This window comes from Cervus canadensis, chromosome 17 (assembly GCF_019320065.1).
Source record: "Cervus canadensis isolate Bull #8, Minnesota chromosome 17, ASM1932006v1, whole genome shotgun sequence".
Classification (NCBI taxonomy): domain Eukaryota; kingdom Metazoa; phylum Chordata; class Mammalia; order Artiodactyla; family Cervidae; genus Cervus; species Cervus canadensis.
In genome coordinates this window covers 43,383,482-43,408,234 of record NC_057402.1, presented here as the reverse complement: position 1 = coordinate 43,408,234, position 24,753 = coordinate 43,383,482, and the positions used below count along the sequence as shown (strand labels likewise).

The 24,753-nt window shown below is 43.9% G+C and overlaps 1 protein-coding gene across 3 annotated transcripts in view; it reads left to right on the top strand.

The window, feature by feature from the left end:
- The first annotated feature begins 6,247 nt into the window (after nucleotides 1–6,247).
- Nucleotides 6,248–24,753, top strand: part of BNC1 (basonuclin 1) — a 29,927-nt gene continuing 11,421 nt past the window's right edge. The window contains exons 1-2 of one of the 3 annotated variants that reach the window (XM_043434553.1): nucleotides 6,248–6,352; nucleotides 24,002–24,101. In XM_043434553.1, the coding sequence (XP_043290488.1) occupies nucleotides 6,344–6,352; nucleotides 24,002–24,101 (109 nt within the window). In that variant the 5' untranslated portion in view covers nucleotides 6,248–6,343. The other 2 variants (XM_043434552.1, XM_043434554.1) reach the window with 2 other exon arrangements.

Sequence of the window (24,753 nt, the reverse complement as noted above, 5' to 3'; positions counted from 1 at the left end):
AGGCCACAGTTTGACAAAATGGATCCCCAAGTGCAGTTGGCAATTACATTTTTAGAAGTCTTCAATTATGCCATTTTATAAGAAGGTACTTTTAAGAAGCTACAAGTCAAGAATGTGTTTTTAAATCCCTTCATATACACATTTATAGGTTAGCCCTTATTTAAGAAGCACCAGAAGAGCCCTGTTCTAGATACAGTAAGAATCAACAACAGTCCCTAACTTTTGAATCTCAAAGCCAAGAAGAAAAATCTCTTCAAAAATTAAAGTATGTGGTCAGTGCATTTCTGGAAAATATTTTACTTAGGATCAAGGAGATAAGCATGACCAGAAAAACCGACGTGCTTTCATTAGAAGGATCTTCTCACCTGCCCAGGATTTGTGGATTTAAGGTCTGTGTTTGGAGATTCTCCTAATCTTTTATCATCTGAGAGTGAAAGATTGAATAAAGACTGTTATAACAGAGGGCACTTGGTATTTCATTTATCCTTTATCCCAGAATAATCTTCCAGTAAAATTGAATATAAGTTTCTACACCAGAAGAGAAGCTTTCTATTTCTATTTCTATAAGGAGGAAAAACTCAAATTGGCTTACATGATAAAACTGGCTTAACTGTTCACAAATCTAAAAGGCTGAAGCTTTCATGCATGGTTTGATCAAAGCTTCAGCTACAGGTAACATCAGGGATTAAATGACTCCTTCATGACAATGGGGAAAGAATTTGGCTTCCCATAACCATCAAGCAAAAATTCTGAGCTTTGAGCTGATTGGACTATGATAGAACCAATCCCTCTGACCAGGAAAATACCTTGGTGTTGATTGGGGCTTCCCTGGTGGCTCAGATGGTAAAGAATCTGCCTGCAATGCAGGAGACCTGGGTTTGATCTTGGTGTCAGGAAGATCCCCTGGAGAAGGGAATGGCAACCCACTCCAGTATTCTTTGGGAGGATTCCACGGAGAGTGGAGCCCTCCACAGAATCACAAAGTCGGACACAACTTGGCGACTAACACTTTCACTTTCTTTCACCTGAACCAATCACCTGTGGGGTTCAGGTTGGGTCCCTACCTAGGAGAAACAGCTGCTACATGCTTTAGAAGGAATGAAATGGAGATTGAGGAGGCAATCACAACATAGCATCTGCTGCAATCCTTTTTCACACATAGACTCTGGATGATAATTTTTTTTTGGCTGTGCCAGGTCTCTAGTTGCAGCACGTGGGAACTTCGTTGGGGCATACAGGCTCTAGTTCCCCGATCAGGGATCGAACCTGGGCCCCCTGCATTGGGAGCTCGGAGTCTTAAACACTGGACCACCAGGGAAGCCCCTAGTTAATCTTTATTCAGTATCAGAGATGAGGGCTATAAAAAGGAATCTATTTCCTCTAAATTTGATATGAAAAATTTAAAGATGGTTTTTACTGCTTCAAAAACTTAAAATGCATAACTCTAAGTTTTTTTCTCCAACAGCTCTCTTTCCCCTTAAGAATACTCCCAAAGAAATATTTTTAGCTTGATATCAGTGGGTAATTGAGAATGATTTAAAATCCATCCTATGGTCCATCTTCCCTAACCCTTTCTTCCCAATTTCCAAAAGCAATATGACCTAATCTTGAATTCTCAGTTATAGGAACCCAAATATTTTCTCCTTTGACTTGAAGTAAATTTGCAGAAGATGCCATATTCCAAGGTATAATGAACTTAACAAGTTTTCTTTTGACACATGTTCACTTGTTTCCCTTTCCTGATAAAACCCACTCCAAATCCATCAGCTTGATATGCAAAGGGCCAATCTAAGGGATTTCTAACAACTAAGTATTTTTTCTAAACTTTACTTAGAAACAGAGCTCCTTGAGTTCAGAGTTGGAACTGAAAGTACTACATAAAATTGTACAGTGAGGGATCCACTTGTAATATTTTCTTTCCACTGCCTTGGTGAAGAGAGAATGAGCTGTTCAGAAGGCAGGGCTTCTTATGACTGTCGCCAATTGTTCAAAGGCCGTGGAGGACAGATTAAGTGAGAAGCTAACTTCACATATCCCAGACATATCAAAACAACAGTAGTAGCCAAACTCACAAAATTTTCTCCGAGTCTTACACTTGCAAGACCATCATAAGCATTTGACCTGTCTATGTCAGAAATGAGTATTCTTTCCCAATTGTTGAGAGTGCCAATGATGCTCACACACCGCAGCACTGGCAGACGCAATCAGGGAAGCAGCTGAGAATCGGGCCTGGGTTTGTTTGCAGTTGGGAATTTACGACAGAATTTATCACTCTTCTTCTGACATCCCCTCCATGAGATTTAGCAGTCTTGGCTACCAAACCCACAACACAAGACCCAGCGCATTCCCCTCTGTGGAGCAGGACCTTCAGGTGTTGTGGTTCCCTTAGTCCCTGACCTCGTGTGAGAGGTGGAGAAACAGGAACAGGTCTCTGCCACCAAAACCCCGTGCCACCTCTGGGACAGCCTCATCTCCTTCCTCTCCATAGGGAGCAGCCCAGAGGCTGGAGGGAAAAAGTTGCAACACTTGGGCCAGGCCTGCAGCAGGCCGGCCTGCCCCTCAGCAGGCAGCTGGGGGTGGTGGGGTGAGGGGGTGCAGTTTGGCCTGAACCCTGCTTAGTCAGGTTCCACTGCTGAGCTGAGCTCCAGATGTGCCCAGACCTGCCGCCACCAGGTGTCTGTGTCTGGCTTGGGAGGTGACCGAGCCAATATGACTCTTGCCTCCTCGTGTTTCCCGACACCATCCTCTGAGGAACGTGGAGGACTCAGGTGAGGCCACCTCAGAAGGCTTCTGACAGAGCCATGGCTCTCTGCCCACCCTGCATGTCAGAAGCCTTTCCCTGTCAAGCCCCTTTGGCCTCACAGTCCTCCTGCCAACCGCCCAAGGGCAGTTCCTCCTCCAGCCACAGGTAAGATCAGAAGAGAGGGGGGCAGCCACCCACACACCATGCTGGAATACACTGTTCCCACCAGTGGTGCCCAAAACTCCACAGAGCTAAAGCTAGAGATTTTTTCCTTTTTATTACAAGGACCCTATGGTTTAAAATACCCTTTTTTAATTAAAAAAAAAAAATTTTTTTTTCAAGTTCATTTGTTCCCACTGGAGAAAAACTTCTTGTGAGAATCAGTTTTTCAGTAAGAGGCAATTCTATATTTCATAGAACTATTATCAACTAGATGGAGTCTCATCAGTGTATAAACACTGTAAAAGTTTACCAGCCCAGAGACTTCCCTGGTGGTCCAGTGGTTTGGAATTTGCCTTCCAATGAGGAAGTGTGCAGGTTCGATCCTTGGCTGAGGAGCTGGGATCTCATATGCCTCATGGCCAGAAAGCCAAAACACAGAGCAAGGGCAGTGCTGTAACAAACTCAATAAAGACTTTGGGAATAGGCCACATCAAAAAAAATCTTAAAAAAAAAAAATCAAAGTTTATCAGCCCATTAGTGAGCTCTGAATCCAGCACAAAAAGGTTGCTACTAAACTCCAGGTGGCTTTTGAGCATTCCATTTAAAGCTTAGGCAGGCATTGAGCCATTCTGCATCAGGAATGATACTCACCCTACAAATGTTTACTGCACATCTACTATATAGTACAAACCCAGGCCCCAAGAAGACATCACTATATATAGCAGAGGGTGCACATGAACAGCACATAGGCCAGATTCACCCCAAAAACATACTTTGCTTGACTCACACAGTATTTATCAAAAATTTTAATGAGTTGCCAACTTTTAAATATCAGGATATTTCCAGCTTCTCTTGAAAACTCAGGAAAGCTCACATTCCCAGCTGATGACAAGCAGAATAAAAACTGATCACCTCACACAGGCCCTGGCTCTCAGCGCAGACAACCCCTACCTGTCCTGCCTACCCCAGCTCAAGCTGCCCCTCCTCTCAGGATACACCAACAGTTCTCAGGGTGGGCCATCAGAGCATACCCTCCCAGGAAAGGCCTCACTCAGGGACAGGGCAACCCAGCCAAGCCTTTCACTTAAGAAGAGCAGCTCTGGGCTTCCCTGGTGGCTCAACAGTAAACAATCTGCTTGCCAATACAGGAGACATGGGGTTCGATCCCTAATCCAGGAAGATCTCACATGCCGTGGAGCAGCTAAGCCCATGTGCCACAATAAGAGAAGCCACCTCCGTGAGAAGCAAGGGCACGGGCATAGCAACTAGAGAGTAGCCCCCACTCAACGCAACTAGAGAAAAGCCCATGCAGCAACAAAGACCCAGCACAGTCATAATAAATAAAAATATTTTTTAAAGGAATTACTTTAAAAAAAAAAAGGGAGAGAGAGAAAGCAGCTTTATGCCTCCATAAGAACAGGTCACGGGGTTTTTCTTAATTTACGCCTTCTCAACTTTTACCCTTTTTAATAAAGTTTTTTTTTTAATCCCTGGTATCAGTGAAGATATTATTTTTTATGCTCACTACAACAAGAAACTGGACACAAAAGAGAAATGGCCAGGCTGAAGCAAAGAAGCACACAGAGGCAAAAAGGGAGAACTGTGAGAACGGGGTAGGCCCTTGGGGTACACCATTCACCAGCTGAAGAAGCTGAGGCCTGGAGACAGGAAACTCATGCCCATTACTGACCAGTAGAAGAAGAGAAGCATGGTCTGGATGGTCCTTACCTAGCCAGTGCCACATCCTTTTCTTCATTTAGGGGTGGTTTCTCTGATCCAGTTTCTGCTTACATGTTTCCAAGGAGAAGCAGAGAAGTCCATCAAATCTAGAAATAAATAGGAGGGCTGATGTCAGAAGTCACACTTATCAGGCATATGGTTTTCGATGAACCTGCAGAAAATAAATCAGCAATTTTCATCTAGTCCTACTGATTCCCTATATGAGCCCAAATTGTTACATTTGGAGAAATGTATATGTGCATCCTCAGGTTTCCAGGAGGCACAGTGCTAAAGAATCCGCCTGCCAAAGCAGGAGATGCAGGTTTGATCCCTGGGTCAGGAAGATCCCCTGGAGGAGGGCATGGAAACCCAGTCCACTATTCTTGCTTGGGAAATGCCATGGACAGAGGAGCCTGCCGGGCTACAGTTCATGGGGTCGCAAGGAGTAGGACATACTTGAGCATGCATGCATGTATATGTGCATCCCAATGGTGCATGTTGGAATAGACAGCCTATTTTCACATTTTCAAATTGTGTATTGCCAAAACTCCTCCTTATCTGTAACTAGAGTTAAACAGGTTGATCCTGATTTTTGCTGCTAGTGAAAGGTTTTACTAAAATATAATTAAGTTGTAAATTAATTTTACAACACAAAGATACTGACTAAAATTGTCAATGAGACAGAATAAATGTATTTAACTGGGCCACTGTCTGGGTCTTTGACATTTCAGTGTATTTATAAAAAGCCTATACGGCCATTCAAGAATGCTGAAACCATGAACTTCTCTGGAAACGAATTTAAATTAATTACAAGATCAGTTTTATGAGCAGCAGAAAGGGAGGAGAATAGCGTTTACAGAACAGAAACTACCTTATTTAACTCTACCTATCTAACTAGGGACAGAACTTCATACCTACTTTTAAAGATGAGAACAGTGAGGCCAAGAAAGCTGTCCTCCTCAACCGGTTTCCAATTGTGGGAACCAGCTACACCCAAGCCATTCTAACTCCAAAACCTGGGCTTTGTCTGCTGAAGCCACTCATAACACAGAAGTCACAAAGATGAGTAATGACCAAAGAAGTCAAGACAAGGACGCATCACGACCAGGCTAGAGAATGTAATACGCACAATAAGAGACGCAGCTGCAAGTGCCTGGGGGTCAGAAGAGGACAAAAGCAGGCAGAGTGGAGGGCTAGTGGATCAGGGAAGGCTTCTGAGAAGCGGTGACATTTGCGAAAGGTCCTGAAGGATGCATTGCATTACAACAGGCAGAGAGGAGGAGAAAGGTTAAAATGCTGCGAGTGGGAAGGAGGAGGATATGAACGGAAGGTAAGCTGTTTAGGTTTGCAATTCACAAAGCAAAGCTTCATAATACAGTCATGTGAGAAAATGCATCTTGCCAACACCTTGCCAAGGCAGGGCAAAGAGAGACCATCACAGGCGGTCAGGCAACCTCGTACATGCACGGAAGGGCACCACGCTGCAGACCCAGGACACGGCCAGGACGCAAGATGTGTGTGTCCAGCCTGCCGGGCACAGGCAGCAGGAGCTCTCTGGACTCCATGAAGCCCAGATTCTCCTACTTTCCTCCACAGGCACCACAGCTGCTCCTTTCTCTCCTTTCCCACTCAGAGGTCTGTGAGGTTCAGAGCCAGGAACCTCTGTCTGAATGACTGCAACTCCCTTCTTTTCCCTTCCATCTCATATCTTTTTTCACAATGTGCAAGGTTTGTTTGTTTGTTTGTTTCCTTTTTCCCCTTCAAAGATCTTCACTAGCAGCAAGGTAGGTGGGATAAACTGGGGGAGAAGAAGGCAGGATCCTCACTAAGTCCAGCCTTCAGAGAATTCTTTTATGGACCTGAAAAGGGAGAGAAGGCAAGACTCTCCTGCAGAGTCTGCGTCTGCCCCAGCGTGGGGCAGAAGAAAAGCTGGGTCCTGTTTCAGCAGCCGTGGGCCATATCTGTCTGCTCCTAGGGGTGAAGGACGCTGTATCCCCAGGACAGAAGGCCAGGTCCCCCCGCAGGCCGCCTCCCCTTCTCCTCATGGGGGCCGAGTTCCTTCTAGGTTTCCCAGGACATTTCATTTTGTCCTTAACACCCCATAAGGTAGGTGAAAACTTAATCCCATTCTACAACGGAAGCAACTGAGGGTCAGAGAGCAGTCACTCGTCCTCGGGACGCGGTAAAGCGGGAACAGACTCTGTAACTCACACTACAGAAAGGAAGCGGGACTGCCCCGTTAGCCGTTGTAATAAACCTTCCTGGCGCCCTCCTTTCTCCACATCCTGGGATACGTCCCCCACCCCCACCACCACTTCCTCTGGAAATAAAGTTTTTGGTGATGAGGGTGGCACAGCCCTCTTCTTGGCCGCAGTGGGACCCCGAGTGCGCCCCGGGGCGGGCAGGGCGGCAGGATCATCGCCCGCGATGGGAGCCAGAGAGAGAACTTCAGAGCGTTTCGCCCTTCCCCGGGAGAGGCAAACACCGACACGTCCGTGTCTTTCCCGACAAGTGCCTTCAAGCCCGGCGGGGGCAGACACCTCCGCGCCGGCCGCCGGCGAGGTCTCCGCTGTCTGCGGGGGCCACGGCCTCGCCTCAGCTGCATCGATTTAGCGCGTTCGTGGGCCGCTCCGGCGGGAGGCGGCTTCCCAGCGGCGCAGCAGCAGCGCCTGAGCTGCGGGCGACTCGGCGGCCCGGCGGGAGGGGGAGGGGAGAGGGGGAGGGGCGCCCCTCGGGGCGCAGGGGGCGGGCGTGCGGGCACACGCGGTGCGCGGCGGGCGGGGGCGGCCACCGCGCCGCGCGGCCGGGGCGCCCGGGGAGCCGCCCACTTCGCCGCGGCGGGCCCCGACGGCCGGAGCTTGGATGAGGCGGCGCCCGCCGAGCTGGGGCGGACGCGGGGCGACCCGGGACGGGGACACGCGCCGGTAGCCCCGGCACTGCAGCGGCCGCAGGATGGCCGAGGTAAGCACGGCGCCCTCCGCGGACGCGGGGCCCTCTCAGCGCGCGGGGTGGGGCGGCCGGGAACGCCACTCGGATCCGGGGCCGCTCGGTTCTCGGGGGCGCGCCCCGGGCCACCTCCCCGAAGGCCACCTGCGCGGCAGGGGCGGCGGCGGTGGCGCGGCCCTTCCCCGGGGCCGGGCGTGAGGGAGCGTTTCCGCGGCGGGGAGAGCCCGTGGGGGCGCCCGGACCCGTCTCCGCCCGACGCCCCGGAGCCGCCCGACGCGCTCCGGGTGTGCGACCGGGGTCGGCGGGCGAGGGCGGTTCCCCTGTGTGCCCGGGGCCGCGTCGAAGCGTCGAAAGTGCGGGGTCGGGAGGGACCTGGCGGCCGCGTCCTCCCTGCGCGCGTTTTCGCGCCCCCTCAGCACCTCCACTGTTCGGTCCAGGACGTTGGGACTAACTGTTTCAACCGCTCTTACCGCAGAATTAATTACACAGCTGCTATTTTAAAGTGACCGTTTTTCACCTGGATTTTGTTTCTGGAGAACTGAGCGTGCCTTCGAGTCCCTCAGAGAATTGCGGAGCCGGGCGAGGGGCAGTGACGGGTGCTCCTGTCGGGAGGGGGTGGTTGGATGGGGGTGGGAGTCTATTGTACAAAACTACAAATGGAGAAGCGGTCGGGTCGGGCGGCTTCCCGGGACAGCAGAGAGTCGAGGGTTCAGGATCAGGTTTTTATAAACGTTCCAGCTGACCAGCCGGGTGCGCGGAACGGTTCAGAGCGAGATGTGGCCGCAGCCCCGGGAATCGGGGTCGGGCTCAAGTGTTTCCACGTCAGAGTCTAACAGACGAGGCTCTGGCCCTTGCGGGGGGACGGACTACCTGAGGGTGACCGGGCCGGACCAGGCTGCGGAGCCGGCGGAGGTGTCGAATCCCAGGCCGCCCTCGGCTTCCCGGCCCGGAGATGCCGCGACCGCCCGCCTCCCGCGCTACCAAGCAGGGTCCTGGCCCGCGGGGCGGTGGACCGGGGCCCCCCGCGGGCGGAGGAGGGGGCGGCGGCCACTCCGTGGTCCCCGCTGCTCCTCGGGCCAGACCCCGAGCCCTAGCGGCCGCCCGGCTTTGCATAAACTCCTAAGGATTTGTCAGCCAGATGTGACAAGATTGTCGAGAGCGGCTAGTGAAGGAGGAGATCTGATATTAATCAGCGCATAGCTCGGAGCCAAACTTTCTCAAATGCGGTGTAGAAACATGTTCTTCTCATTTTAGGCATCTCTTTGTGGCGGCGGGGCTGCCACCGGTCTGACTTTGACAGTTAAATGGAATGCCAACTAGCAGCCTTAATTGTATGAGTAAAGTTGTGTGTTGTTGGGGGGAGGATCAGACACGCTAAGTTTCAGTAATGTCCCCTCGTTTTATGGCTGTGCTCACCGCAGCCCTCTGAAGACAGGGCGTTTAAATGGGGCCAGACGCCTGGTCGCAGCCAGGCCTCTGCTGTTAACACTTAAGGGGCCTAAAAGAGGCCCCGCTGGTGTCCTGGGAATCCCTGTCGGGGTGTGTATGCGTGTGTATGCGTGTGTGTGTGTGTGTAGGGGAAAATATGTGTTCCTACAGCTTTGGACTCATAGAGCAGATTTAGCAACCATTTTTTAAAAAGCATATTCTTCTTATCAAAGCAACAAAGATTTTGGCTTGACAGTAAGTGAATTGAAAAATAGCATTTAGCAGGTCATTTCTTTTTCTGATGTCCTTCTGTTCCTTATTGTTTTAATTTGCTGTTGGATTTCATAGCATCTTTTCATAAGATTTCTTGGACTCTTAATTGCAAATATGTGCTTATATGTTTTGTTCGGTGATAAATATGATGGCTTCTCTGTTGTCCCCAGATCTCTTCATGTATTTATTAATATTTCATTTAAATTGAATTTGTCAAAATAAAACTTTTGTGCATCATGTAAAAGAACATTACTTCAAATGTTACGGATTGTCCAGGATTTGATTTTTGCTTTAAATAGGTATGGAAAGATAGCCACCTCTTTTGCTAAAATAAATTTTGATAAATAGCTTTATCGTTTGTGGCATACCTAAAAGAATAAGATGTGTCATCATTTGATTTCTCATCTTGTAAGTTTGCTGACTTTAATTTCACCAAGGAAGTTGGTTGAGCATGTTCTGTTGTAGCTAAAAGCTGAGAAGTGGTGGAATCTTCACTTAGCACAAGTACTGCTCATATTTTGGGAACTCCTGTTCAGACATCTGCATAATTTAATTTGGAATATCATCTGTGTCCATTGTTGTATTCCCTTCAGAATAGTAAGGATTTAGCAGCATGCTTCTCCTTCAATCAGAGAGTATAATGAGTTTGAAGTGGTGATTTGGCTGTTGATATCTACAGGAATGTGGAATGATGATCTGTCTGTTCTGGTTATAATTCACACTAGACATATTAACCCAAATGGAGTTATTGCAGTAGAAGCATAAAGTTTGCACAGAGGGTTACCTTTATATTATTTTAATTTTTCACACCTCTCCCATGCAGCAGTTAGGCCTGTGTCCCAAGCCCATGCCAGCATTCTCTACCTCAGCTTGGAAAGAAGTATGAACCAACCTATTGGGTGAGAAGAGCCATATCGGTTTCCCTGTGGAACAAATCATAATTGTCATTTAAGCATACACTTAGTATTTATGAACGCCTAGGGATAAGTATGAATGAGAAGACATTTGAAAAGTTCAGTTTGCCAGTACAGTTAAACCACAGTGTACAGGGTGAGGGGTATAGGTGTCTTTTAGCTTTTGTGTATGGCTTTAGAAGTTATTTTGACAGTGGCCATTAAAGAGTTGCCCTGAAGGTTCCACAAGGTAAATTACTTGCAGGAGGAGCGTGCTTTACCCGGGGGTGAATTTTCACCTCTACAGATGTCATTTAAAATGAGTTACTTTTGTCAGAAACAGTCCTGTTTTAAAAGAACGAGAAATACCACAGCTAAGGTGAAATCTCAGTGCTGAGCAGCACATCTTTTTGATATCTGAGATCAAGATTTAGAGAGTCAATAGATTTTCTAAATTACTATTCTGAGCAGTCTATAGATTTTGAAATTTTATTTATTTAGATATTTTATTTTTGATGACTTTTCTGGGAGATGTTAAAGATAACTGAATCTGCACAGAAGAGGCATCTGGAAAGGGTTTTTTGGTGTTGTTTTTTTTTTCTTTTACATTGGTTTCCACCTGAAAAATCTTATTTGCTCTTGTCATTCTTTGAAGCCCTTTTTCCTAATTCTGGAAATTCCAAGATTACCGTGCAGCCCCATTTCCCTACTCTGACACATGCCTATTTTATCCAGAAAGGGTGGGTCTAAACAGAACAGACCTGGTTCGCCAGGGTCCAACTTGGGGTCTCCTCAAACTTCGCATGAATAAGCAAACCAGCTGTTGCTATTCCAGTCCACACGTGGACTCATGATTATAAACCAGCCTAACGTATCACAGGAGGATTCTGCCTTGCTGGGTGGGGGCTGATAATTTCAGTTAGCTAATGTGAGAGAATAGAGAGAAAGACAAATAAAATGTTGTGAAGGCCAGGCCAAACAGCCTATGTGGAAGAAAATGGTTGTCTCAAGTAAACTTAATCCAGGCAGCTAACTTTTTTCACAGAGTTACATTAGTTTGTCTACTCTTACAGATTCTTTGTGTGATCCTTCAGTAGGTGCTAGCGAACATCAAAGTTGTTTTCAACTCTGCGTCAACTTTCAGAAGCATTGTTCTCCTTCTGTAGCCCTCTGATTATTTCTTTCATTACTCCTTATGAGAATAAAATTTTTATACAGACAACTCTGTTTCACAATAACACCATGCTGAATGTTAAGACAGTGGTCAGGATGGCATACGTAAATCTGATCTTTTTAAAAACTTCGTTTGGAAAATCTTGGGTTTTTTTTTTTTTTTTACTATATTTAGTCTTTAAAATCTAGTTCTCACTAAGTCCCTGAAAGGTTTGCAAAATTTTACTTAGCAGTGTTCATAATTTCATCATTATTTTGCATCAGCAGAAAGGGTGAACTTGCTTTGTTTGTGTAGTTAGAATTATCCTGAAGTGTAAATGTGTTTTTGTTTGTTGGTTTTGGTTTTTATTTCTTTTTCCCTAGGTTGTGATGGTTGTGTCCAGAAGTTCCCTACATGAATAACGTTCTTCCATTTTTTTTTTTGTCAAAGGTTTCTGAAGATTACAACTGAGGTCTCTCAAACATAAAGGAGAAAAAATGTATCTATCATTTATATAACTGTATAGTTTTTTTGTTGCTGTTGTTGTGGTTTTTTAAAAGAAGAAATATTTGGTTTGGCTTCTATGGTCTTATTTGCATATTTTTCTGCTTTTTATATTTTCTGTTTTTAGAACTAATAATTTTAAGGGAAAAAAAGGCACAGCTGTTAAATTAGTTTGGCACAGAGTTTATACTTTGATTTATAGAGATCAAAAGAACAAGTATTTTCCCCATCTCCCTCTTTGAACTGAGTAGCAAGAGAACACTCCAAGTGTGTCACGCATGCTTTCTACTCACAGGTAGACCTGGCCTAACATCTGTTCCCTGAGTTCTACCTCCCACCTGCCCTTTTCTCTGCCAGACCCCTCTCCACCCTCTCAGTCTTCTTTGACCAGCCTCTGTTTTCATCCCATCCTTGCAGTGAGAAGCCAGATTCTGTCAGTTTTCCTTCAGTGTCGTTTTTATATTGCAGATGCCACCTTTCCGGTTTCTGAGGCTTCTCACATCCCTCTTTCAACCATGCTCACAGTAAACGCTTGTCTTCCCATTGTTAAGAACGTGATGATTCCATGAACCTAAGAGAGAGACTCATGGCTGCCCATCTGGACAGCCCACCCACACCCCGACCCTGTTTTGCCTTTCTAAGTCGGCTCTCATTGCCCATGACAGAAATCAGCCTCTTGGGCCTGACGCACGTATTCAGGGTGAGCCTTCTTTTTGCCTAGGACTGTGGTGTTTCTTGCATACACTGCTGAGAGCATGAAGACTCCTCTGGCCTCTACGTAACATTGCTCCCTCCCTCTACATCATCTTACTCAAAACTAAAATTTGCGGGAGAGGTGGAATCTTGATTTATCATTTTTTTCACTTTTTGTTGTTCAGAATTTTAAGCAAAATTAGATTAGTTTAAGAATGCTTGGTGATACGTGCTTGGAGATTCCACAGTGATCAACTTTGAGCCAATCCCATTTCGTCTGTTTCTCCTACCCATTTCCCTCATCGTCATCAACACTGAATTCCTTTGAAGTAAATTCTGAACATTCATACTATTTCATTCATAAATATTTTAATATGTAGCTCTAAAATAAAAAGCTCTTTTTAAAGAAATGCAATATACTGACTGTATAGCACCTAAAAATTAACAATAACTTTGGAATGTTGTTAAATTTCTGAGTATTCAGATTTCTTCAATTGTTTCTTGAAGTTTATATTATCATTGACTTGTTCAAATCAGGATTCAAATAAGGCCCATAAACTGTTTCTGTTAATCTACAAATTTATGTTTTCCTTTTTTCGTTGCAATTTACCTGTTGAAAAAGCTGGGTCATTTGTCATATGGAGTACTCCCCGGCCTGGATTTGGGGTTTTGTTTTCTTGTTATATCACACAAGGATGTCACACAATCCTTGTGGTATCTTTGTGAGGAATGTTTAAGCATTCCTCCGTCTGCTGTACCAAAAGGCTTGATCTAATTCAGATTTGAACTTTTGGGGCAAGAACACCCATATGTAGTAGTGTGTATCCTCCAATGCTGAGGCAAGTGACCTGGTTGGTGTCTTTTCATTGAGTTGCAGAATGCTAGTATTCTAATTCTTCGTTTATTTATTCACTGGAATACTCTAAAAAGAGTCTTTGCCTCATCAACCATTTGCTTGCCCTGCAGTACATTTTGTATAAAAAAGGATGCATGCTTGATCCTTTACCTTTTTTTTTCTTTTTTTATCATTTTTTTGGTTCCGTAGCATCCTCGAAAGATGGCCAGTGAGTTTTACATTTGTTTTTACTATCTTTTGAATTTCCTGCGTTCTAGTAATACTGAATGACTTACACTAATTTTTAGCAAATCATATTCTCTGTTCAGCAGTTCTTGGCCAACCAGGATGCATGGTTTTCCTTTGCCAATGAAGCCATGTACTTGCTCCCCTAGAGCAGACACTGGGAGTTCCTCCTCCTGTCTCCCTGAGGCTCCCCACAGTTACCTATTACCTGTACATGGTAGATGCGTTAAAAACAAATAATGACAACCCCCCCCCGACAAAAAAAAAAAAACACAACAATTCATTAAGATTTTGGTTGCATTTTGTCAAACTACTATGGAAGACGATGGCGCGATGCACTTCTGGTCCATGGAGGGTTCTCCAGGTGGACTTCAGTGTGGTGCTGCCAGCAGCAGATAAACTGCCTCCCACAAAAGGACCACATGGGTTTCTTCTCCCTTCACCCCAGTTGTCCTGGGACACCTGGCAAACAATGATACTACTTTCAGAATCCTAGTTGTAACTGTGGGTTTGCATGTGTTAGAAAAACTTAATGGAAAGTGGATGAAGTTAGAGGGAAATGGCAGGAGGGAAAGTAGGGAACAACAACAACAAAAGCCAATTCTAGTAAGAGAAGGTAGAAGTACAAAATGTGTGTAAGAGGCCAAGAGCAGTGGGGTAGAGATCTCCCACCCTTGAATCAAGCATTTTTCCAAACCAGGAAGGCTAGATCTGTAGCCAGGAGAGAATAGAAATACATTGTCACTGTAAATGAAAAGAAAGAAGTCCTCTCCGCAAAAGTAAGGGTGGTCCAGCCACTTTAGAAGATGTTTTATATTATAGATTGGCAGTTTTTGATATACAGTGTAGATTTCCAGGACTCAAAACATATGAAAAGCAATTGTCTATATTCAGCATTTAAAAATACAGTTTGTAACAACCTGAATCACTTTTCGTCCAAAGCTTGGTGAGTTTTAAAAAGTGATCTGTGATTTAGCAGACCATATCCTTTGATTTCAAGTTGGGAAGTTATGATTCTTAGAACTGAGAATCTGGCCCAGCCTGAGAATCTCACACTCAAAGAGAGGACCATAAACTAAACTTGGCCTCAGTGATCTCTACTATTAATAGCAGTTTTTTTACATAATTTTTATGTTGCCTTCTCCATAGTCAATAGGAAGTTGTTGTTCAGTCACTAAGTCGTGTCCAACTCTTTGTGACCCCATGGACTGCAGCATGCCAGGCCTCCATGTCCTCACCATCTCCAGGAGTTCGCCCAAGTTCATGTGAATTGGTGATGCCATCCAACCATCTCATCTTCTGCCACCCTCTTCTTTTGCCTTCAGTCTTTCCCAGCATCAGGGTCTTTTCTAGTGAGTCAGCTCTTCGCATCAGGTGGCCAAAGTATTGGATCTGCAGCTTCAGCATCAGTCCTTCCAATGGCTGTAGGATTGACTGGTTTGATCTCCTTGCTGTCCAAGGGACTCTCAAGAGTCAATAGGAAGATCAGTGTGTAAGTTAGGAATGGCACTTGGCTGCTAGTGAAAAAGCTCCTAAATAATAGTTGCCATCCTTTCTGTTCAGCCATCCTTAGGGCCTGATTTCAAGGTTGGACTCATGTTTGCATCTATGAGGTCCAGGCATCATGCTCTTGTTCCAAGAGGAAAGAAGGAAGAACGGCAAAAAAAAAAAAAAAGTCCCTCAGCTGAGTCTGCTCCCATCAGTAAGGAGCTTTCTGTAAACCTCTACCCAACAATTTATACTTACACACGTCAGTCAGTCCTTAGTGATCTGGCCACCAAAACTGTTAGTCACTCTGTCATGAACAACTAACTGGACTTTGGAACCCCATGGACTGTAGCCTGCCAGGCTCCTCTGTCCAGGGAATCCTCCAGGCAAGAATACTGGAATGGGCTGCCATTACCTTCTCCAGGGATCAAATCTGGGTCTCATGCATTACAGGCAGATTCTTTACCAAGGCAGATCAGGCAAAGGATATTGGATGTGTGTCTGTAATTAATACGCATGGTGCAGCTCTCTCATTGGTTATTCCTTATTCTTTTAATACTAGTTGGAAAGCTTATGGAATAGCAGACCCAACGCTAGCCACGAGGTTTGGAGTTTCACTTGTCTTGTTGCCTCTTTCAGGGATGATTCATTATGGGACAACTTTTTGGGAGGTCTTTATCATAAGTATTTTTAGTAGCTCTGTCTGTGCAGAGTCAGATCACCAGAGCCCAGAGGACCTAAGATCTGTTATAGGCCTGGGAGCAACAGCAGTTTTGCTATGCTCTTTGGTCTTTTCAGCTCTCTATCTGTATATCCTCATTAATGTGGCTGATCAGCCTCAGAGGTTGGCAGGAGCAGATATCCAGCCTGCTTTATAGTCAAAGATTCCAAGACATGGAGCTGAAGGCTGTATGGCTCAACAGGAAGCAAGATATAGACTGAGGTCAGTTGTAGATTGCAGTGTCTCTCAGAGAAAGATGCTCAGTATGAATGAGAAGGAATTCAAGAAAGAGTTCAGTTTCCCCAGCTATGCATCCAGAGGTGTCACTTTAGCAGGCAAACCATATTATTAATAGTTTCATACTTTTTTCAAAGACTCACTGTTAGACTCAGGACAAAATCCATACTCCTTGGCCTGCCCCAAGAGATCCTGTGCAGAGTGGTTTCTGTCACCTTTCTGACCGTCTCTTTCTACCATGGACCTTATAACTCTGCTCCAGCTTCCCTGGCCCCTTTCTGTTCCCTGAACACCTCCAGCCTCTTTTCATGCCCCAGAGCCTTTGCACTTGCTCTGCCCTCTGCCTTCAGTCTCCAGTTCTTCACTGGCCCCTTGCCATCCCTTGGAACTCAGTTCAAGTGTCTTCTCCTCAAAAGCCTTCAATGATGACCCTGTTTGAAAGGCATTACGCCGCCTCCCCATGCCACCCAGGAAAATTGCTAGCAAAGCTTTCTGCATGTGTCTTTAATAGCACCTGCCTTATTCTGAAAAGGTATTTGTTTACTTGTTTATTCTGTCTCCCTCCTCCTTGAGGGCAAGGACTTAACCATTCTCATTCAACACTTTAGCCTCCAGAGTTTAGAAAGCCTGGCTCATAAACAGTAAATATTTATTCAGTGAATGGGGTTTCTTTACCATTGCGAAACTTTAGTATCCTTATAGTTGCCATTGAGATTAAATGAAACCATAAATACAAATGCAGTTTAATACCAAATATTGGTATTCCAAGATATAATCTGCCTTCAATATCCAAATTTGAGACCACTTTCAAGTAGCCTGTAAGTTCCTCAGCTTCCTCATCTATAGAATGGGATGGTAGTAAGAAATGAGATAGCTTATAAGGTACTGCTTACTGCAGTCCATCACACATGATAAATAATCACCATCACAAACTATGTGACCTTGTGCAGATTACAAATCTTCCATAAATTTAAGTTTCCTGAGAATAATTCCCACCCCACAGTGAGGCAGTGTAGACTGAATGAGATCACCTATTCCATACAAATGCCACTGTGTGGACAGACAGATGCTGGAAGAGTAGCTCGTCTCACCATTGGACTCAGAACTGTCCAGTAGGATTTTGTGTGATGATGGAAATGTTCTTGTCTCTGCTGTCCTGTACAGTAGCCACTGGCCACCTGTGGCTCCTGAGCACTTGAAATGTGACTACAGTGACTAGAAAACTGAATTTTTATTTTAATTAATTTTTAAATAGCCACATGTGGCTGCTACTGTTAAGTCACTTCAGTCGTGTCCAACTCTGTGCGACCCCATCCCTGGGATTCTCCAGGCAAGAACACTGGAGTGGGTTGCCATTTCCTTCTCCAGTGCATAAAAGTGAAAAGTGAAAGTGAAGTCGCTCAGTCATGTCCGACTCTTCTAGACCCCGTGGACTGCAGCCTACCAGGCTCCTCCGTCCAAGGGATTTTCCAGGCAAGAGTACTGGAGTGGGGTGCCATTGCCTTCTCCGCCACATGTGGCTAGTGGCTACTATTAAGGCAGATTAACTTGACGCTACAAAGCCGTCTGGCTGGTATGCAATTCAGTTCTGTTCCTGAGCCAGATTACAAATGACTCCCCTCAGATGGTCAGTATCATGAGTCTGGAAACCCCAAAAGTCCTCTGTGATTTTTTTCCCCTGACCCATTCCATCTGGTCCCCCAAGAGTATCCCCCTGAATTTATCTTCAGTGATATGAAAATGTTTGCATGCACTAGAGATGAAAATAGCTTTGAAGTGGGTAGTTTCTATTCTCAAGCTCAATAATTCAAATCCCATCAAAGGCCCGCACTGTCCGGCAGTGGATATCTGTGCGTGCACCCCACCATGTGCCCATTCTGGCTGCTGCTAGGAACTGCAGTCAGCCTTTCTAACAAGAGGCCCATGGCAGCGTCTAGCCATGCTCAAGGTAGATCACAGGTATCCAGGAGAGGAAGTGGGGCCCTCAAATCTACCTAATAGCTAGGTCATAACTTTCCAGACTTACAGCCCAAGACTGCAAATAACTAAAGCAGCCATCCCGTGCTAGGTGTGTCAGTAATTTCTGGGTGGATGAATGAGCAAATAACAGTGACAAAAAAGCAAGCCAGAATTTTGAATGTTGATTTGTAGCACATCAAAGTGACTAATAACAATTCAGAAATAGTCTGATTAAAATGAGTGCGTAAAAAGCATAATCATGCCTTGATGAATTCAGAATGTGGTAAACATCTGCTTTATGTTTCTGAAGAATGGAACAAGTATCAGAATTCTAAAAGAAAGGATGTAAGTTTTAAGAGTTTTCCATTTTGATTTACATGAGTACTTTTCGTCCTGTAATTTGAATTTTTGGTTTGATTTCACTCTAGGAGTTCTAATTTGTCTTTAGATAATAGTGCTATAATTCTACTACATCATGGAATTCTGAAATGGGTGGAAAAACCCAAGGACTTTAATATTGGAAGTTTTCTTAGATGCTGTAATCAGCTTTTTTTAGTTCATAAATAATTCCTCTGAGATGTATTTCCATCGATATTTAATGAGCTTTATTAAACCTTATTCAAATAAGTTCATATAGAACTACATGATTTTTTTTTTTATAAAGCAGCATTCACACACTGGAATTATAGATAAAGCTGCTTAAAATTCAGGCCCCAAACTAGAAGCTTCTGTATCTGAATAGTCAGGTTAGATCAGGGAGTCTCAGCTGGGGGCATTTGGCAATGTCTGGAGACTTTTTGGTTTTCACAACTGGGGAAGAGGGGAGGTGTTACTGTGGGTAGATGCCAAGGGTGCTTCTTAGTATTCCTACAATGTGCAGGACAGCCCGCCATCACAGAGAATTACCCAGCTCAGAATGTCTGTGATGCTGGGGAAACCCTGAGTTAGGTGTCAGGAGATGCAGAAAAAATTACTTTCAACCTTAAGCTATGAAATGTGTTTGGAATTGTTCCTTCTATAGTTTTGATGTGCTGGGTCCAAAGTAGTGAGCTTTTCAAGCACTCTTTAGGGAGTAGAGGAGGCGTGTGCTCAAGGACATCTTTCTCTGATTCAGATAGGTCCTGTTTTTTAAAATGTGAATTCACTTTGTATAGTTCAATTACCTTGTTTTTAAAGAGTGAATGCATCTTGAGGGACATTATCCAAAATAAGAACTTTTCTTCTTTTAAAAATTTCCTTGAAGACAGTCATATTTGTAGAATGTAGGTGGTGAAATATTTCAGAAGTTTAGTGCTTAGTGTGAGATCTGTGAAAAAAAAAGAATATAGATGATTGGTTCACCTGTGAGCTGATGTTCAGAGAGTTGCAGAAGTTTAGAAGCTGGACGACATATGAATGCCACAAACTAACCTAATGATGCTCTTCTAAATTTTGACAGTGTGTAATAGAAATTAAACCATCACTCATCTTTATCCTTTAACCTCCAGCCAAGATAACTGTATAATTATGTGTATATGAGTCTAGATGTGTGTGTTTATGTATGTAATACATTTTTCTATGTATATACACAAGTAGAAACTCTATAATGAAAAAATAATATAGTGTCTTTCATTAGAGCAGTATTTCTCAATCTTTTTCATTTTTCACTCCCACATACATCTAAGGAGACTTTAGAAATTTTTTTCCTAACTGTGCCTCCCCCAATGAGATTTTAGTGTCACACCATATACTGTATATCTGTTTATGTATGTATGTGTGTGCTTTATACATAAAAAGAATAGACCAGTTCTCACCTTTTGGGGGTGGTGTACTCCAGATGAGAATGTATGCATGATTAGAGTGAGAGACTGTTCTGATCACCTGGAGTTCTTTGTGTTATAGTCTGTGACTTAGTACAGAGCGAAGCCCTTTGCCTCTAGATCTCCTATTTTTTCATAACTTCTTGACGGGACTAGGTAACAGCGTCGCTACCTGCTGCACACCTCATTTATCAGCAGCCTTATTCTTTCACCTGAAAATCTCTGTCTAGTTCTTCTGTTCAGGCCCGTTGTAATCCAAAAGAAACCATAGATAACATTCAAATCATGCCATTTTAACCTGTATTTAAGTAAGGTCACTGATTTTTTTAAAAAGACCTTATTTTTTTTTTTTAGTACACTTTTAGATTCACAGAAGATTTGAAAGGAGAGTGTTGCACTGTCCAAAAACCTTGTTTGTGTTTTTTGGTAACTTCTTACCAAAAAATGGAAGCAAATTTTTTGGCCAACGCAATACAAAGATTTCCCATATAACCCCTACATCCACATAGGCATACCCTGCCCTATTTTCAACATCCCTCACTGGATGATAACAATTGATGAACCAGCATTAACACATCATAATCACCCAAAATCCATGGTTTAACCTCCAGAGTTCTTTCTTGTTGTTGTATATCCTGCGGGTTTGAAAAACATATACAACGTTGTGTATCTTATCATTATATCATCGTACAAAACATTTTCAATGCCCTCTTATGTTTTACCTATTCATTCCCCAACACCTGTCAAGCCCCTGGCAACCACTGGTCTTTTTTCTGTCTCGTTCAGTGCAGTTCAGTCGCTCAGTCATGTCCGACTTTTTGCAACCCCATGGACTGCAGCACACCAGGTCTCCCTGTCCATCACCAACTCCTGGAGTTTACCCAAACCCATGTCCTTTGAATCGGTGCTGCCATCCAATCATATCATCCTCTGTCGTCCCCTTCTCCTCCTGCCTTCAATCTTTCCTAGCATCAGGGTCTTTTCAAATGAGTCAGCTCTTCGCATCAGGTGGCCACAGTATTGGAGTTTCAGCTTCAACATCAGTCCTTCCAATGAACACTCAGGACTAATCTCCTTTAGGATGGACTGGTTGAATCTCCTTGCAGTCCAACGGACTCTCAAGAGTCTTCCCCAACACCACATTTCAAAAGCATAAATTCTTCGGTGCTCAGCTTTCTTTATAATCCAACTCTCACATCCATACATGACTACTGGAAAAGCCATAGCCTTGACTAGACAGACCTTTGTTGGCAAAGTAATGTCTCTGCTTTTTAATATGCTGTCTAGGTTGGTCATAACTTTTCTTCCAAGGAGTAAGCGTCTTTTAATTTCATGGCTGAAGTCACCATCTGCAGTGGTTTTGAAGCCCCCCAAAATAAAGTAGTCAGCCACTGTTTCCACTGTTTCCCATCTATTTGCCATGAAGTGATGGGACCAGATGCGTGATCTTAGTTTTCTGAATGCTGAGCTTTAATCCAGGCTTTTCTGACTCCATAGTTCTGCCTTTTCCAGAATGTTATATAGTTGGAATCATACAGTATGTAGTCTTTTCAGATTGGCTTCTTTCAGTTAGTAATGTACATTTACTTTTCATCCATGCCTTTTCATGGCTTGATAGTTCATGTCTTAATGCTGAATAATATTCTGTTGTTTGGGCATACCACAGTTTATTTATCTATTTGCCTGCTAAAGGACATCTTGGTTGCTTCTAAATCTTAGAAATTATGAATAAAGCTGCTATAAACATCCATGTGCAGTTTTTGTGTGATAAGTTTTCAACGCTTTTTAAATACCAAGGAATGCAGTTTACTAGATTGTGTGGTAAGAGTGTGTTTAGTTTTGTAAGAAACCACCAAACTGAGTTTCAAAGTTGCTTTATGTTTTGCGTTGTCATCAGCAATGAATGAGATTTCTGTTGCTCCACATCCTCACAATCACTTGATACTGTCAGTGTTATGGATCTCAGCCATTCTAATAGTGTAGTGGGCTGATTTTTAAAAGTTATATTTTTATCAAAATATAATTCACATACCATAAAATTCAACTGAGTGGTTTCACTGTATTCATTGAGTTGTGCAACATCACTGCTATCTAAGAACTTTAGAACATTCCATTACCTCAAAAAGAAACTGATCAAAATTGAAAACATCTGTGTTTGAAAGGATATCATGCAGAAAGTGAAAGGATAATCCAAGGATTGGAGAAAATATTTGCCACTCATATATCTGGTAAGGGACTTGTACATATCTGGTAAGGGACTTATACCTAGCATATATAAAGAACTCTTATGACTCGATACTAAAAATACAACCCAATTTAAAAATGGGCAAAAGATCTGAATAGACACACAGAAGGCCACTGAGCACTTGGTGGGAAAATAAACCTTTAAAAACAGTTTGGGGGGTTCTCAGAAAGTTAAACATAGTTACTATATGATCCCTCAGTTCCACTCCTAGGAATATATCCCAAAGACATGAAAGCATATGTCTATCATAAACTTGTTCACAGGGTTTCTTCGGGGGATGATGGAAATGTTCCAAAATTGTATTGTGATGATGGTTGTTCAACTCTGAATATTCTAAAAATCATTTGTTTACTTTAAATGGGTGTTGTATGATATGTGAACTATTAATATAGTCTCAACTTAAAGCTGTCTTTAAAAACAATGAGAACAATAAAAGAACACCCCTTTCCCATTAGCTCCTCATCCTACCTGCTCCCCACAACCCCAGTAACCACTAGTCTGCTTCAGGGCTCTATGGATTAGCCTGTTCTTGACGTTTCACATAACTGGAATCGTTCAGCCTGTGACCTTTTGTCCTTGGTTTCTTTCATTATCATAAATGTTTTCAAAGTTCACACATATTCTAGCAGGTATCAATACTTCATTCTTTCCTATTGCCTAGTGATATCCCACTGTATGGCCATACCACATTTTGTATATCTGTTCATCGATCAGTATATATGGGGGTTGTTTGCACTGTGAGGATAGTAAATAATGCTGATTTTAAAGTTCAGGTACAAGTTTTATGTGGACATAGGTTTTCAGTTCTCTTGGGCTTAAACCTAGAAGTGGAATCAGTTGGTGGTAAGGTAACTGTGTGTGTGAGGATCGGTCAGACTATTTTCCAAAGTGGCTGCACCATTTTACATTCCCACCGACGACTGATTTTTAAGTGAAAACTAGTTGATATGCTCCTTAATGTGTCCTCGGCCAGATTCTCCCCTTCTCTGTCTACACACAAGGCCACACAGTCCCTTAATTGTCACATGGAGGTTAAACCCCCAGTCGTAGGGCTTTCTCATGCCTGCAAACACCCAGGCACCCCCCAACTGTCCGAGCTCTCTTGAATCATACGATTCCGCCCAGCGCCTCCTCCCAGAAATCTCACTGACAGAGCTCCAGTGAGAGCTTTTTCTCTTTAATAATAGATTACATTCCTCAGGCCTCTTATCCCCTTTTGAGAAATCCATCTTAAAAATATATGTGAACCTCTGTTCTTAATCCTAGAACTTTGTTGACACACACATCTGTATCTTCTGTTTCAGTCGTATGTTTGCACACTCCACACCCCCACGCCACACCCACCACCTTAACCTGCACCTGGGCATTGACGCAGGGCTTGTCCAGCCTGCGTCTGGCTGTCAGTCACACAGTCCAGTCAGCAGAGTCAGGGAATGATCCTTAGTGTGGTCAGCCATTACATGTCCTCAGATCTGTCTTGATATTCAGCATCTGCCCTGTTTGGGGGAGGGAGTAACGAAGTACACATGTGCATTTCTCTCAGTTCAGATCATTCTCCTATTTACTTGTTTCAGGGCAGCCCCATTATCCCTTTCTGGGTTGCTGTTCTGGTCAACTTATAGATTTAGTGAGAATGTGACTCTTCTACACCCTTTTCATGCCATTTCCATAATAAGCAGGATATCTCCTTCGTGCCTGTAATCCTTTCTTATAAAGAGTTCTAGGGTTGTAACCCATCCTTGCATGTGGAATATCTGTGTAGTGTGTTTGCTGTCTCCAGGGCCAGGGTGAGCCGCTCCTCTTTCCAGGGGACAGTAGCATGTCTGGGCCTGGCATGGAGGGGGCACAGGTCATTCAGCCAGTGCTGCTCAGTGGAGGAACGCATTCTGTTCTGTAGATGCTGTGTGTGTTCCACACATCGCTAACATGTCCGGTGTCCCCATGTTCTCTCCTGTAGGCTATCGGCTGTACTCTGAACTGCAGCTGCCAAAGCTTCAAACCAGGGAAGATCAACCACCGTCAGTGTGAGCAGTGCAGACATGGATGGGTGGCGCATGGTAACCATTTCCCCGCCTTGGCCTGTAGTGTTTCCTCTAAATAACGCAGTTACTCAGGAACTGGTTTAATATCCACGAATGACAGCTAACATCTGAAGTTACTGCTGTGTGCCAGGAAACAGACTAAGAGCTTTATATGTGTTATCTCTTTGGATCTTAACTCTGAAAAGTGTTTATCCACTGCCTTCTGAAGATGTAGAAAGTGGTGCTTCAGGGCTGTTCTGCAATGAAAGAAATAGTCTGTGCATATACAGTAAGTAGCCTCTAGCCCAGGGTTGCTAGATGAAAAAGCAGAATGCTCAGGTGAATTTGAATTTCAGTTAAACTGTAATTTTTTTTAGCCTAAGTATATCCCAATTAATATTTTTGGTTTAAGTATATCCCACTTATTTGTTGTTTATCTGAAATCTATATTCACATTTAACAGGAACTTCCTGTTTTTTTATTTGCTAAACCTGACAACCCAGCACTACACCAGCCACATGTGGCTATGAGCCCTTGAAATGTGACTAGCACAACGGGCGAGCTGAATTTTTAGTTTTATTTTTTTAATGTTAATTAATGTAAATCTAAATTTGAACAGCTGTGTTTGACTGGTGACTGTTGCGTTGGACAGCGTGGACTCAATTGCCGAGCCTGACAACTGGAGGGT